Below are 16,678 nucleotides of genomic sequence, written 5' to 3' on the forward strand. Positions count from 1 at the left end.
AAGAAAACGCACAAACAGGGTTGAATAAAAACAAATTCAAAATCAACAATTTTATGTATTTATTTGTTTATCTACTGAGTATACGTTTAGTTTAGTATCAGTTTTCACACAAATTTTATCAAGAAATTGCCAAAATAGTGAACTTTGTTTCACTGATAATGTGGTGGCGCTAACGTTGGCTTCCAGTGTAAACCAGTGGGGTTTGAAACAACGTATTAAACCACAGCTTATACTGTTTCTAAAAGTCCCCGCATTACCAATGCAGCAGCAGTGACTTATGAGAGCTTCCTGACTGTAAATGTAACTTTATTCATCTGTCTGAGATCACTTTTTTCATGTTATTTAATGTCACATTAGCTAACAACAATCAGTATGAGTCTTATGGTCCTAGAATGAGTTAAATGAGCAAGAAAAGGTCTTATGCTGGTTAATCATTCAACCTGACAACTACACAATGAAAGACTGGTGTTTTTCCTATCATAAACCATATTAAAGTTTGTTGTTAACAATATGGTGCTGAAATGTCCTGAAGCAGTTGCTGCTAACATTAGAAATGAGGAAAATTCCTGCTAAATTGCTTCTGTTTGAGGAACTTAACAAGTTCCTCATGAATACTTTCATATCACTTTACTCAACAAGATTTAAGAGTGTAAAATACTGTTTTCTATAACAAATATTGATTTAGATGACTCAGTCAGCATCTACCTCCTTGATTCAGATAATTAACATCTATGTTTACATTAATGTTATATTACAATTGATGTATGAACTCAAGCTTAACAATCAATAACACTTAAGTGTTAAAAACATGAATGCATCAATAGTTATAATCCAGTTGTTCAATATTAGGGCTGTTAAAAGATTAAAATTTTCAGTTGTGAATAACCCTGGGATTTCTAAAGTTAAACACAATTAATTGCAACCTTTTTAATCACATTTTAAAATTCCAGTATTTTGCATTTTAAACTGTTTGTTTGTCATTTTATAATTTCTATGGTCTTAAACCAAGGATTACTGACTTCCTGTTAAGACAGAGATCTTTATTGGCAAATTGAACATTTTGAACTGAACTGCAGACAAAGGAACTTCTTATGGATTTAAAATGAATCGAGAGATCATTAAAAAGTTTCAGATGACTTCAACTTGTTCATTGAGCTGTCGGTCAAACAGCAGTTAAAGTAAACTGAGATATTAGGGAACAGTGGTGGATTTATTTTATATCACTGTGGCTGCAGGGAGACACTGACATGCTTTAACCAAAGTCTATTGAAAGGGACAATAAAGCATGTGATTAATCGTGATTAATCTTGACACCCCTATATATGTGTTATAATGAAATCCTGCTTTCATCACTTTGAGTATATTTTGTTTGACAAAATACACTTACTTAAGATTTTAACTTATACTTGTATTGGGACCTTTTTACACTTTGGCTTCGCTGCTTTCATTTAAGTTGGGTAAACTAACATTATAGGTTAATACTTAAATGAACTGGAAAAGGTGTACAGTCATCAGAAATAATAGCTCACATTTATCACTGTTGTATTTATTTATCCATAACAATTCAAATACTGAAAGATTTACATTTTTTGTTATAAATTTATATCGGTTTATGAGCAACTAATAACCAGTATCTGTATCAGTCCCAAGAAAAAATAAAACTTAGTCGACCCCGAGTTAAAGCAAAAGAGTAAGTACAGGGCGTCATTAAAACTTGATTTAATCTATTTAATTTGAAGTTTCCTCCTACATTAAACACCATAGGACAACAAACTCTGATTCCTCCTGATAAGCTAGTGAGATAATTAAAAAACTAATCCATTTCCAGTCTTACGTTTACTGATCATTCAGGTATGTTGGAGTATAATACTTAAGTAATTTTGCTGTTAAACTTCGTAACACTTGACAGACTTGTGTTTATGTGATTTAGCCCAGCAAAGAAAATAGCTACACCTGTTCACGTAATGCAATATAATTGAACAGCCCCACAATTTGCAGCCACCAAAATGACCATAAAGTTGATTCAATACCTCTGAAAACAGCTTCAACAAAATTGGAATATTATAGCCTTGGTGAGGGGAGGGTTTATTGCAGATCTGTTGCATTAGATTCAGCTAATAAACTGGCACCTGTGTGTATGTTATATTTTATAGTTATAGCCTCCCTTTCCCTTTTATACCGTTCATAATCTAACTATTCCCCCATGCTTTAGACACTTTTATTCTGAAGGCTGCACGGGCTCAGCTGTCAGCCATAATGTGGTATGATTCTCAGCACTGCCACACCCTCGTCTTGTTTTACCTCCTTTTTATACAGCGATGCCCTCCAGATAAACCGGCCGAGTAGAGCACAGGACTGTTACAAAAAGTCTGCACATGGACAGAACATGTGAGAGTCTGTGTTCTTACTGCATTGTATGTTTAATTTTGACACCTTTGTGAACATTTTCATCTTAAGAGGGTCACCTCTCTTAAATGAAGCGAGACATACAGCAGGTCAGCACTCATTCAGTAAAGATGCTCCCACTGTTCTGCCCATCTGCAGCAGAACATTCACCCCCCTGCTATCTCTTAACAATAATACGCTCTTATCAACACTGTATTGACCCTACAGACACATACAAAGTGCATTATTTATAATAGGGCAGGTGGAGGCGAAGACTGTCAGCAGAGACAACAAAAATCCACTGCTCCAGATTTTCAAGCTTGTCTTCCCAAATAACTCCAACGTATCAAACAGGCTAAATAAATCCCAACAGATGAAATCCTGCAGCACAGCTTATTAAGAAACACGTGTAACTAAGCATGAGTTTCCAGCTCAGGAATATGACTGACGTGCCTCCATTATTAGCTGCACAAAGTGCCGTCTTATCAGGCTTGTTGTTGATGACATTTGCTTTGAAACTCCACTCTGACACATCTCTCTCCGGGTGGTAATGAGGGGAAACACAGAAGTTTAAATCTGATGTGGCAAAGTGAACAAATAGGATGCTACTCTTACGCAGTTTTGTTTTGATTTCAGCCCTGGGCTCTCCTCATTACCCATCATAACTCTGTGTGAAGAGTCACTTTGAATTAATAGCAAAGTGGAGGCATCAAAGGCTTTGACTAACAGACCAGATGAGAAAGGATGCAGCGGACACTTTCACTCCACAGGCCAGTCAATCTCCACTTTTTCCACCATGTCCCCTGAGAAATATGTATTCTGACCATGCGCATTATATAATAAGATATCACACATGTATGCTTCATTTGCAGCGCTCTGAGGCTGGCTTCAATATTTCTGCTGCCCAAATATGCTGATAGATTCAGTTCTCAATAATTTAGCGATCAGTCTTAGCTCTCAGGCTGTCAGACTTAAACACCCGAATACTGTGCACCTGCATTACGACTAGACTCCAGCTAGAAACAGTGCCTTCTGTTATGACATCTAAAAGAAACCCTGCAAAAACAAACCTTTACCACCACTGTTTGCTATTCCATAAAAGAGTGCATCTTTGTTTTATCTTGGCCCCATAAATCATTCCTTTTGCCTAATGTGACCCCAAACTCAGGTGAGCCACAGCCCAAAGTTCAACGTAAATAACAAGAGATATCCTTCTGTAGCTTTTTCTGCTTATAATGCAATACTACACAAGTTAATGCATCGATCCTGCTCCTGCTGCTCTAACAGAAACATCAACTACAATCACAACTAATACAATTCTTTCTTGCCTTTACATAAGCATGCATATCCCTGACATTCTGCTCCAAAGAAAACAGTTTTGCTTCTTTTTTCCTTGCAAACAAGTCTAAGATTGTTGCAGCATCAGCACAGGAAGATTCAACGTCTTTTACTTCATCTTCATGCACATTTAAAAGAGATTTCTTAGCATTTGTTTTATTAAACTGGTAATAAGATCAAGGATAAAATCACTGAGGGTGGGGATGAGTTACGCCAAAATGCAGGACATGCAGCTGGCTAATTATCTGTCAGGAGGTGTAACTGTGGCTACTCACTTGCTTGCATCAGCTGCCCCTGGCGTCCAAACACCTGGGAGAAGGTGGCATGGCTGCTGCAGGTAAGGGTGTCCTCCATGGCTGTCCCACTCGCACACGCTGAGAAGAGAAAAACAAAGAGCAAAAGATAAAGAGGAGGATGAAGGAAGGTCAGCCACACTGCGTCACATCAAGATAGGAAATGAGGAGAGAGAGGACTAGATAAAGATGAAGGAGAAGAGGGTGGGCTTGCCTTCAGATGTAGAAGCTGGTGTGTGATCGCTAATGATGTCCGCTCTCCTCTGGACCTGTCCTGCTGCTGCCGCCTCTGCCGCTGAGGAGTGTAATCCAGCCGCTCACTGCTCACGCCAATATGAGCACAACTGCTCCCTGCACAGATAATGGGAGGGGGTGTGCCTGCCTCTCTGCCTGCTTGTCAGCATGTAAGAGTGTGCGCGCGGGAGAGAAAGTTCTCTGAATGTGTGCCTGTGAGAGTGTTTTTGGTGTGCATGTGTGAGGGAGAGTAAAACAGGGTGGTAGAGCAGGTAGCCGAGCTGTAGGCACAGTTTCTCTGCCAGTACTCTGATCTCGTGCTTCGTCTGTACAGGCTGACAGTCCTCTGCGGCTCCAGAAAGCCTGGGTTGAAAGGAAGAGCAAAGAAGAAGGGGGCGAGCGCAGCTTCTTCGGCAGGTAGAAGGCAATCCTCCCTCCTCCTCTTTCTTCCCCTTCACTCTCAGCTCGAGTAGACAGCAGCGTGTGTCCTCTGGGCACAGGAAGGGACTGTTGTTTTCTGATCTGTGTGGCTATGCCCCCTTTTCTCTCCTCCCTCTCCCTCCTCCCCCTCACTACAACCCTCATTTGCTGATCCTCAGCACTAACATCTCTCTCCCTCACTCTCTCTCTCCCCTGCTCTCCTTCACATCTCGTACTCTCTCCACCCCACCCCATGCAAATCCCCTCGATCCATCTTAAAGCTCGGGCCGCTGCTGAGAAACAGATTCTAGCAAACTGGAGTGCTTCATCTTCCCCCTGTGCTAAGGGGAGAGAAAAAAAAGGATGAGAAAGTGGAAGGGTTTTATAAAAAGTGAAAAGTAGGGCTGGTACAGCTGTTGGTTTCCAGAGGCAGCATCTTGAAAAGGATTTGAAGAAAACTGCTGAGTGTAAAACAAAAATTAGCTCACACTCAAGTGAAAAATAACTCCTGTAAACTTCTACTTACCCGGCTGTGCATTGCAACAGTTCTGGTGAAGCAGTGCACAGTGAAAAGCAGATTTACTGACGTGAGGAAAGAGAAATCACTGCACACTGCAGATGAGTTCTGCATAAAACAAAAACTTGCAGTGTCATTAGTTCAAACAGGCACTAAAGGTGTCAAGATACCAGAATTTTGAATCTCAGTTTGATGCTAAGGTTGACAAATTGCACTGACGGAGGTTGCTGTACAAATGTAGCTTTCTTTGAACTTACATGAGTAGTTTCTTAAATCAGTCATTTAAACTTTTACTTGAGTGTAAGTTGGGGAAAGTGTCAGCTGCATTTCAAATAGCATCCGTTACTGAGTAAAACTGAAAACCTGAAAAGCAAGATCCATCCTTTAAGTCAACTAAGGATGTATGCATGATGCATGGATTGTTGCTGATATGTGATGTCGCAATATATTCAAGTTTATCCGAGTCAATACTGATATCGATACCAGTATATTATTGTTATTTAGACCTCGAACTTCAGTCCTTAAAATCTACTTTAATGTTTAGGATCGAACAGAGAAACAAACTTTGGTTCAATATTTTGAAGTTTAAAGGGAAACCAGCATATGAAGACATATAAAACTCTTATCTCCATTTTTCATGATTTTAATATTTTTTCATAAATCAGTGCTATTGGTCACCCTTTACATCTGTCAATGAGTTTTAACAAATCTTAAATCAAAACAATCTTTTTTTCATTCCCTGAAAGTCATGATTTTGGAGATACACGTTTTTGCCCCTACACCAGGGATTGTCATCTTTTATTGGCATGTTGTCAAAAAAACACGCTCAATTTCCACATTTTGAGACAGTTTTAAAAATAGATTCACACGTAGCCCACCACTGTTGGTGTTGTAATGCATTCTGGGTAGTCATCTTATTTGCTGTGCTGTTCTTTGTCCCACATCTTAAAAAGTTTTTCAAGATGTCACTCCATAGGAAAAATAACAATGCAGCCAAACAACGTCACTACCCAGAGTCCATTGCACAGCAATGGCAGCCTTCATGTGAATCTATTTTAAAATTTTCAAAAAAAATGCAGAAATCTTGACTTGACTCGTGCAGGATTCCTTTTCTGGTACAGCTCATATTTAGAGCAACTTTATCAATTGTAAAAACTGGCAGAAAATTTCTTATCTGCCACTTCTAATATTTAAATTTCAAGCTAATATCTGCCAATACTGATATGGAGCTGAGCGGAAGTTCAAGCAGGACTTTTTCTTACATATTCATTCATCACTACTTGTTTATATCTCTACTTCTTCCATTCTTTCTCTCTTCACACTCTGGTGATCACCTGATTATAGGCGTTCACTCTCTTAGGTACCAAGCTAATCAGATTCTACCACAGCCTTGTTTTTCCAACCATCATGCACCTGTCATATTTTAAATTGCGGACGCTGCAACTCTCCTCCACCCCAGCCACCTAGACCATCTAGACCAGATCCTCACAGGTCTTCTGTTCATCTCATCCTGCATACCTCAGTCTCCTTCTCCAACCCACCTCATTGGTGTCCTAGTCTGGCTTCTCAGAAGTCTACTCCATCTGATCCTGCATCCCTCATCAACACCACCACCAGTGTCTAGACCCCATAGGGAGTTATTCTATTCCTGCCCTCTGCCTCACTACCCCTTCAAGTACATGATGTTATCATGATGGAGTCTAATCGCCAAAGATAGTTTGTATAAAATAAGATCATATTTCACTCAAGCTGTTTACAGATTTTCATTTTAACACTGTTGGACTTCTTAAGTTTTTATTTTATTATTGTGTCATATATTCAACCACATGCCCAGCCTACATGGGTTACATGAAGAGTTTAAACAAACCAGGATCAGAGAGCACATTATTGTCATAGCCCAGAAGAGGAGAATGGAGACAAACTTAAGATTAATTAATTAGTCTAATAAAGTATCTTGCCTTCTTTCCAGGCTTTTTAGCAAGTTTAACCACATCAATTTCAAACAGCCGTTCCAGTTTTTGCTCATCAGGCGACTGCAGAATTTCATGGTTTTGACAAGCCACTTCATAAAGCATTACTTCTCTTAGGTCATCATATTTGCTACAGTGAAAAAGAAAACTGGGCTCACTTCCTACTTCTGCTAAATCACACACCTCACAAAGTTTGTTTTCTTTGGGAATAATTTTGAATCAACAGATCTCAATGGCCATAGGAAAAATACCAAATCTTAACTGTGCAACCAAGGATCTTTGACCTCTAGATAATCGAGATGTCAAGTATAATTCAGGCATAATTTCTCTTAAATCAGCACATATGTTCTTAGTTTTGGACAGAATATTTTCATGCCATTTTTCCTCAAACCTTAATCAGGAGCTTCTCTTTCAGTGAATTAACATTACAGCATTAGGTTCACGACATGTCCACCTCAACAAAAATCAGGTAAATGTCATTAGCCCATACAGAATTATTAACTTTACTCCATAAGTAGTCTCTTGTTGTTTCTGATCTCCAACATCTTATTTAATTGATTCCAAAATCAGATCATTTCACATTTCACACCTGGTATCCAACCCAAACCGACCTGAAAAGCTGGGTTATATTGTTCTGCTTATACACAAAGGATCATGGTGAGATAATGATTCCACATTACTTTAAACAAACTAAATAACCTGAATGAAGATCCCTATCCCTATATCTTGTTGTTTTGTTGCACTGCACAGAACAGAAGATTTTTTTCTAATCCTTTGCCTCATGTAAAGTGCAAGTTCTCTGTACTTTCAACAAAAAAAATATATACAGTATACAGGTACATCTAAAAAAAATTTGAATATCATGAAAAAGTTCAATATTTTTTGTCACTCATTTCAGAAAGTGAAACCCATATATTATATAGACTCATTACACATAGAGTGAAATATTTCAAGCCTTCATTTCTTGAAATTTTTATGATTATGGCTTACAGATAATGAAAACTCAAAATTCAGTGTCTCAAAAAATTAGAATATTGTGAAAAATTTCAATATTGGAAAGTCATGGTGTCACACCTTAATCAACTAATTAACTCAAAACACCTGCAAAGGTTTCCTGAGCCTTTAAATGGTCTCTCAGTCTGGGTCAGTAGCTACACAATCATGGGGAGGACTGCAGACTTGACAGATGTCCAGAAGACAGTCATTGACACCCTCCACAAGGAGGGTAAGCCACAAAAGGTCATTGCCAAAGAAGCTGGTTGATCACAGAGTGCTATATCCAAGCCTATTCATAGAAAGTTGAGTGGAAGGAAAAAGTGTGGTAGGAAAAGGTAACCAGCATTAGGGATAACCGCAGCCTTGGTTGAATTGTCAGGCAAAATCCATTCAGGAATTTGGGGGAGCTTCACAGGAGTGGACTGAGGCTGGAGTCAGCGCATCAAGAGCCACTAGGCACAGACAAATCCTAGACATGGGCTACAAATTTGGCATTCTTTGTGTCAAGCCACTGCTGAACCAGAGACAACGTCTTACCTGGGCTGTGGAGAAAAAGAACTGGACTGTTGCTCAATGGTCCAAAGTCCTCTTTTCAGATGAAAGTACATTTGCCGTCATTTGGAAATCAAGGTCCCAGATTCTGAAGGAAGAGTGGAGAGGCACAGAATCCATGTTGCTTGAAGTCCAGCGTGAAGTTTCCACAGTCAGTGACGATTTGGGCTGCCATGGCATCTACTGGTGTTGGTCCACTGTGTTTTCTGAAGTCCACAGTCAACTCAGCCATCTACCAGGACATTTCAGAGCACTTCATGCTTCCGTCTGCTGACAAACTTTATGGAGATACTGATTTCATTTTTCAGCAAGACTTGGCACCTGCCCACACTGCCAAAGGTACCAAAAGCTGGTTCAATGACCATGGTGTTACTGTGCTTTATTGGCCAGCAAACTCACCTGACCTGAACCCCATAGAGAATCTATGGGATATTGTCAAGAGGAAGATGAGAGATACCAGACCCAACAATGCAGATGACCTGAAGGCCGCTATCAAAACAACCTGGGCTTCCATTACACCTGAGCAGTGCCACAGACTGATCGCCACCATGCCATGCCACACTGATGCAGTAATTCATGCAAAAGGAGGCCCAACCAAGTATTGAGTGCATAGAAATGAACATACTTTTCAGAAGCCTGGCGTTTCTGTTGAAAATATCCTTTTTTATTGATCTTGTGTAATATTCTAATTTTCTGAGACACTGAATTTTGGGTTTTCATTATCTGTAAACATAATCATCAACATTTCAAGAAATAAAGGCTTGAAATATTTCACTCTATGTGTAATGAGTCTATATAATACAGTGCTTAACAAATTTATTAGACCACCACCTAAAGTAAGGTTTATGCCACAGCTGCATCATGAAGTGCTTTAATGTGGACTCTTTCATTTTCAGTGAGCTCTCCACATTTTACCATTTTAAACAGGAATGAGGAATTTCAAACTGAATTCACCTTTTTATACCCAAATTTGAGCCAGCTCATTGGGCTTCTCTAAGAAGTCAGAAATTAATCAAGCATAACATTCAACCACTAAAACTGATTTTTCTCTTCAGAAATGCAAGTAAATAACTATAATTTGACATATTAAGAAATATTAATGTGCTTTACTATTTTTTCAGTTTTTTTGTAAATCAGTAGATTTGAAAATTCATGGATAACAATAATGATTATATTTTAGCATTAAAAATATCTTTTCGGTTAAAGAGCTTCTACATATAGGTGTATTAACCATTGCAGAAACATAAAAAATGATTTTGGTCATTACCGATGCTGTTAATTTAGGGCAGCTGTGGCATAAACCTTACTTTGGGTGGTGGTCTAATAAATTTGTTAAGCACTGTATATGGGTTTCACTTTCTGAAATGAGTTACAAAAAATATTGAACTTTTTCATGGTAATCTAATTATTTGAGATGTACCTTTATATACTCTTGCTTTTAACTGTACTTTTAGACTACATAGGTACAACATTCTTGAAGACTCTCAACCCCTAGGTCTACTGAAGCAAAGTATATTAATACGCGTTACATTACACTGGCAACCAAAAGGAAGTTCCCCTTTAATGTTTACCAAAATTTGCATTAAAGTCTTGTGCATTGTCTAATTTGCAAAGATACATAGGCAACATTTCAGTACCAAAATCTTGCTATTGCAATGTTCTAAATTGTCACAATTATGACTGTGTCAACCTGTCTGTCCCTCTGTTCTCTGAAGGAGACAAATGTAACATTTGCATCTACATGTTACACCAAAACCACGAGAGAAGTCCATTTTAGCTGACCTGTGAATCTGAATCAACAAGCACTCTTTCCACAGGGGGTTAAATATATATAAAGATGTAGCCTATATGTTTTTTGATACTACTATATATTAGACTGCGTTGTTTTAAAAGGTAATATTGAAAAGTATTAACAATTTTGACATCCTCCTTAAGAATATTACAATATCTTGAAATACTCCCTCATGTTTTGGAGGCTTACTTAGCTTTATTGCATGTACTGCGCAGCTGTTGGCATGGGGACCTCTGACAGTCATTCGAACACATGATCACAATTTTCTAACCTCACCACAGCTTGTAAACCTGAGTTAAACAACCAATTTCCTCCCAAGGAACACAAACGAGAAACTGTGCCAGGAAACCCCATTGTCACAGAGTCATCTCTCACATTACTGCCCTGCAGGGCAAGCACACTGGGGACTGAGCCGCAGCACTTACATCCTCGCATCACATCCTCCTGTTTTGAAAGGAAATGGCAGGACGCTCAATGGGCCTCAGTGGGAGAGGAGGGGGGAAGGCTCGGCTGGTTAGCTGACTTTAGCAGGTGTTTCTGCAGGTGAAACCATAACAGTGAGACGTGAACACCAAGCACTGCGTTGGAAGGTGGTAGACAAATAACTGTGGCATTTAACATGTTTGCTTAAAAGCAGGTTAATTAGATCCTTAAATAGAATCACAAAGACAAGAGTAACAAACAGCATTCTGCTGCATACAAATGTCTAAATCTTCAAAATGCCAGGGTCAAGCTGAACACTCACTAACAATGAAAGAATTTGAGACATGACTTTACTTTCAAGTCTGAGACTAATGCCCAGCAGAGTGAATTCCCCCTCCATCTTCATCAACTTTAATGTTATTCTCTTTGAACAGGAAGTAGGGGCAGAGTGAGGGTTTTATTTTTTTGAAGGCTGTATATTGTGAAGTATGAGCAGCTGTCATTCCCGCCCACGCAGTCTCCCAACACTGGCAGCTATCTTTCTCTGAAAGACAAATAACCGTATAGATCAAAACTAGTCTGCTACAGATTCTTTATATTTAATCAGATCTTTTGTTAGAGCAGGAAAACTCCATGTGATATCAAGTCCAAAAATAATCTTTGCACTGGAGCTGTTTGACTTGAGGATAAATTACTCAAGAGACAGAACTTTAATTGGCAGCTATTTTGATGAATCAGTTAATCATTTAAATTTCTTTTCAGGCAAAAATGCCAAAAATAACCAAGCTAGAAGTAACTTTTCTACACTGAAGACTTTGATGTTCAGGCTGAAACTTATCTAACACAACAATATGAAGCAGAAACAATGAAGGGCATGGTCATAACAGTATCAATATGCCTATTCATGAGTTTCTTACTAAAATAAGCTGCCATATGTTCTCTATTTATATCAATATTTAAGCAAGGCTGAAAATCCCGTAGAAGAGTACTCATCAACTGGCAGCCCAAGCTTTCCATCCGGCCCCTAGGATTTTCTTTTTCTCTTATCCCTATAGCTACTCAATCAACCCCAAAAATCAATCAACATTGAAGCAGTTTAATTAGGAATGACTTATGTAAGACTCATTTTTACAGACATCCACCATTCAGCCATCATTAGTAAATATGATGCATGATACACATACTCACTGAAGTTCTGAATAAATCTTCAGTTTTTGTCAACTTTCCACTTCAGGCTCTTGAAGAAAGCAACTTCCATTTATCTAATTTTGTTAATTTTCAGGGTGAGAAAGTTGGGAATGGCATGTCGGGAGAAGATCAATCAATTAAACTATTAGCATAGCATCAATTTATCACAAATGTTCTCTCAAAACATTACATAGAGCTCATCTAAACCATTGTTTTATTTTTATAATTACCTAACATAAATCCACTGAGTAAAGAATTCAGCAAGGATAAGTAAAGTTGTAATAGCCAGAAAAAATTGCCTTTTAACAAACCTTGAAAGGTCAAAGGTCAAATAGATCAATACTTGAAAGGTGACATTAATTTATGTGTTCTCTTGATTCTTGGGTCTAGTTATATATTAAACCTCTCATGGAAAGAATGTATTAAAAATGGAGATTTTGGACAAGCATCAGAGAAGTTCAATTACAAAAGTCAAAAATCCAAAGAGATATTTGGTGCCATTTGATTTCGTCCGTACATAGTAAACCTAGATTGAGTCTTTTCCACAAATAGCAGCTCATCCTGAACCTTCTTGCATGCGGTAATTGAGTGCCAACCCCCTCCAGCAGTGTCTGTGCTCTCCTACGTCTTAAATCTGCCTCTCTGCTGTAGCTTAGTTTATTTCGTCAGGCCAGGCACAGAGCTGCATGGAATTGCATTTTTATGAATAGGGCTGGAGCACCACACACAGCAATCAAGAGAGAGTGCAGTGATATTTCAGCCTGACAGCCTGAGTATGGAGCAGCACTCTTCCAAATGCGCTCATGCACAGACACACTCACATCCACGCACAGCTCAACAACCATAAACTACATCCCACTATAAACTATACCGTCCTGGCACTGGTGCAAATACACACATCTGCCTTACCCGCTGAATAAAGAAAGATTCTGCCTGTGGATCAAGTCCAACACACAGATTGCATTTAATTCATAACCTCATCCATCAATGTGATAACCTCATGTGTAATATGAAGATCCAGTCCAGAGGATACGTCACTTCTTTGAGCTCGTTTCTGACGCTCTGGGCACATTTTAGCCACACAGTGTCCACTCTGTGGGTTTGATGGCTCATTTCTGTATGTTGAGAGTGATGAATGGGCTGCAGACAAAAATAATCTCAGCAGATACACAGTGGTTAGATGAGACCTTGAAAGGACTTCTCAGTGACAAATGCACTATTATTATGGGCTGCTTTGGGATTTTTTAACCAACCTTAATAAAACTTTATACTTTTTTAACATTTATACTGTGCAAGGAAAACTTTTTAACACCACTGCAGTAGATTCTATAAATATTAATCAATTCAGGTTTCACTAAACTTTTTTGGGGATTGTGGAAGAAGATAATTTTAGCTGCGAGTTGGTAAGAAGTGTGTGCTCAATTATTAATACATCTGCTTCTACTTTAATACATTTATTTCCAACATTGTGTGTATTTGAATAAGGATCGCTGAAAGGCCTGGTAATAAGATTTATGTTTTAATATTTAGATGTAGGGGTATTTTGCCTTTGTCTGCTTTGTGAGGATTTTTATGTTGCCGTTATGAGTTTTGTGTGGTCATAAGTTTTGCTTTTTTTTCTTAATGAAAAACACATTTAATGTGCTGCTGCCACAAAATATTAGAAAAATTATTTATGAGGAATATTTTCTGGTTGTGTGAAAAATATAAAACTATTTATTTCCTCTAATATTGTGATTTATGACTGTACGTATGAGAATCCTACTGCCAAGCATTGGCCAGCAAAAACCTCAGGATAAATTATTAAGATGGATGAGCCACAATATGGCAGTTTCCTAATAAATGTCATAAGAGCTGGACCAAGCTGGACTATATCTACAGGAAAACCTCCTTTGACATATTACTTGAATAATCTGTATAGTAATGTATGTGTATTAAGTGTTTGTGAGGTATACATGGTATGGCTTTTGAATAATGAGAGTGCGTTCATGAGGATAAAACCACATGGTCCACAGTCACAGAGTTATTAATTAAATGTTTTCACACACAACTGCTGTAAGTTTCCAATAAGTTACGTCGTTAGTGCACTGCTTGCTACTGATGGAAGTTCACTTTTTTGCTATGGCGTTGGGAAATAATTAGCTTAAAAGTTGAGCAACTGAGGTGTATAGGCAACACTGCATGTCATGTGCACGTGTTTGAACGGCAGAAAAGATTTAGTGAAGGCAGAGAGGATGTCCAAGACAAACGTTCTGGGCGCCCATCCACATCAACAACTTCTGAAAGCATTAAAAAAAATTGAAAAATTGTTGGAAAAGATTGGCAAGTCAGTATAGGAATGATAGCAGTAATGGTGTTTATTGTTAGAGACAGTTTAGAAAGAAACACAGATTTTTTAAGAGTGATCAAATGCAATGAAACTTGGATCATCCATAAGGTTCCCTAAGATCTAAGCAGCAGGACAATGATCCAAAACACACCAGCAAGTCCACCTCTGAATAGCTTTTTCCAAAACCTGTTTGTGACTGCTGTTTTGTCCAAGGATCATTTTTGGAAGATCCTAGTTTCATCATATGTAATCACTTCTTCTAATAAAAAAAAAAAAAAAAAAAAAAGAAGTGGTTTCTTCAATTTGTTTCAGAATGTCTCCACAAATTTGCTTGCATTCTTTCTTTTGATCAGGAGTCAGAAGTTTTGGGACAACTTTGGAAAACACTTTTGTCATGTTCAAATTTTCATGCAAAATTAGGCTAACCCTCTCTTTATCAATGTAGATATCTTCTGCTATCATTCTTATACTGGCTCAATCATTTCAAATGATTTGTTTGATTTCTCAAATGTTTTCATTAGTTTTTGAAGTGGATGGGCGCCTAGAACGTCCATCATCTTGAACATCCTCTCCCCCTTCACTAAACCTTTAGTGCCATTCAAACACACATGCACTTGACATGCAGTGTTCCCCATATACCTCAGTTAATGTACCAAAAGATTCAGCTGTTGTTCTGTTCAAATCCACCAAAGACTTCAAGTTAATGCACTGAACTAAAGATGTCACTTATTGCAAACTTACAGCAGTTATGCGTGTATACCCAATCTTTAATTCATAGCACTCAGTGTAACTGTGGTTTTATCCTCATCAACACAGTCTCATTATTTAAAAGCCATACCTTGTATGAGAAACCTTGTTATGAGCATTGGCCAACAAAAATTCAGGATTAAGTCTTACCATGCATGAGCCAGGATATGGCAGTTTCCTAATAAATATACATGAGAGATTGCCAAGCTCAACTTAATCTACAGAAGAACTTCCTATGATGTATTACTTTTATAATCTCTATTGTAATATACTAGTGCATCTCAAAAAATTAGAATATCATGAAAAAGTTCAATATTTTTTGTCACTCTTTTCTGAAAGTGAAAACCATGTACACTCATTACACAGAGTGAAGTATTTCAAGCCTTTATTTCTTGAAATGTTGATGATTATGGCTTACAGATAAGTAAACCCAAAATTCAGTGTCTCAAAAAATTTGAATATTACATAAGATCAATTAAAAAAAGGATTATTTCAACAGAAATGTCAGGCTTCTGAAAAGTATGTTCATTTCTATGCACTCAATACTTGGTTGGGCCTCCTTTTGCATGAATTACTGCATCAATGCGGCATGGCATGGAGGCAAACAGCCTGCGGCACTGCTCAGGTGTAATGGAAGCACAGGTTGTTTTGATAGCGGCCTTCAGGTCATCTGCATTGTTGGGTCTGGTGTCTCTCATCTTCCTCTTGACAATATCCCATAGATTCTCTATGGGGTTCAGGTCAGGTGAGTTTGCTGGCCAATAAAGCAAAGTAACACCATGGTCATTGAACCCACTTTTGGTACCTTTGGCAGTGTGGACAGGTGCCAAGTCTTGCTGAAAAATAAAATCAGCATCTCCATAAAGCTTGTCAGCAGAAGGAAGCATGAACTGCTCTGAAATGTCCTGGTAGATGGCTGCGTTGACTGTGGACTTCAGAAAACACAGTGGACCAACACCAGCAGATGCCATGGCAGCCCAAATCGTCACTGACTGTGGAAACTTCACACTGGACTTCAAGCAGCGTGGATTCTGTGCCTCTCCATTCTTCCTCCAGACTCTGGGACCTTGATTTCCAAATGACGGCAAAATGTACTTTCATCTGAAAAGAGGCCCTTGGACCATTGAGCAACAGTCCAGTTCTTTTTCTCCACAGCCCAGGTAAGACGCTTCTGATGTTGTCTCTGGTTCAGGAGTGGCTTGAAACGAGGAATGCAACATTTGTAGCCCATGTCTAGGATTTGTCTGTGCCTAGTGGCTCTTGATGCACTGACTCCAGCCTCAGTCCACTCCTTGTGAAGCTCCCCCAGATTCTTGAATGGATTTTGCTTGACAATCCTCTAAAGGCTGCGGTTATCCCTTATGCTTGGCACACTTTTTCCTTCCACTCAACTTTCTATGAATATGCTTGGATACAGCACTCTGATCAACCAGCTTCTTTAGCAATGACCTTTTGTGGCTTACCCTCCTTGTGGAGGGTGTCAATGACTGTCTT

The 16,678-nt window shown here is 38.6% G+C and overlaps 1 protein-coding gene across 5 annotated transcripts in view; it reads right to left on the reverse strand.

Moving 5' to 3' along the window:
• kaznb (kazrin, periplakin interacting protein b) overlaps nucleotides 1-4,355 on the reverse strand; it is a 205,780-nt gene extending 201,425 nt beyond the window's left edge. For all 5 annotated transcript variants that reach the window (XR_005991717.1, XM_041783801.1, XM_041783803.1 and 2 more), the window contains exons 1-2: nucleotides 4,231-4,355; nucleotides 3,999-4,097 (exon numbers count right to left, since the gene is read on the reverse strand). Coding sequence is in view for 4 of the 5 variants with exons in the window: in XM_041783801.1 (XP_041639735.1) it covers nucleotides 3,999-4,077 (79 nt within the window). In the remaining variant the exon portion in view is untranslated. The remainder of the gene's footprint in view (nucleotides 1-3,998; nucleotides 4,098-4,230) is intronic.
• Nucleotides 4,356-16,678: the final 12,323 nt, after the last annotated feature.

Source organism: Cheilinus undulatus, linkage group 3 (assembly GCF_018320785.1).
Source record: "Cheilinus undulatus linkage group 3, ASM1832078v1, whole genome shotgun sequence".
Classification (NCBI taxonomy): Eukaryota; Metazoa; Chordata; class Actinopteri; order Labriformes; family Labridae; genus Cheilinus; species Cheilinus undulatus.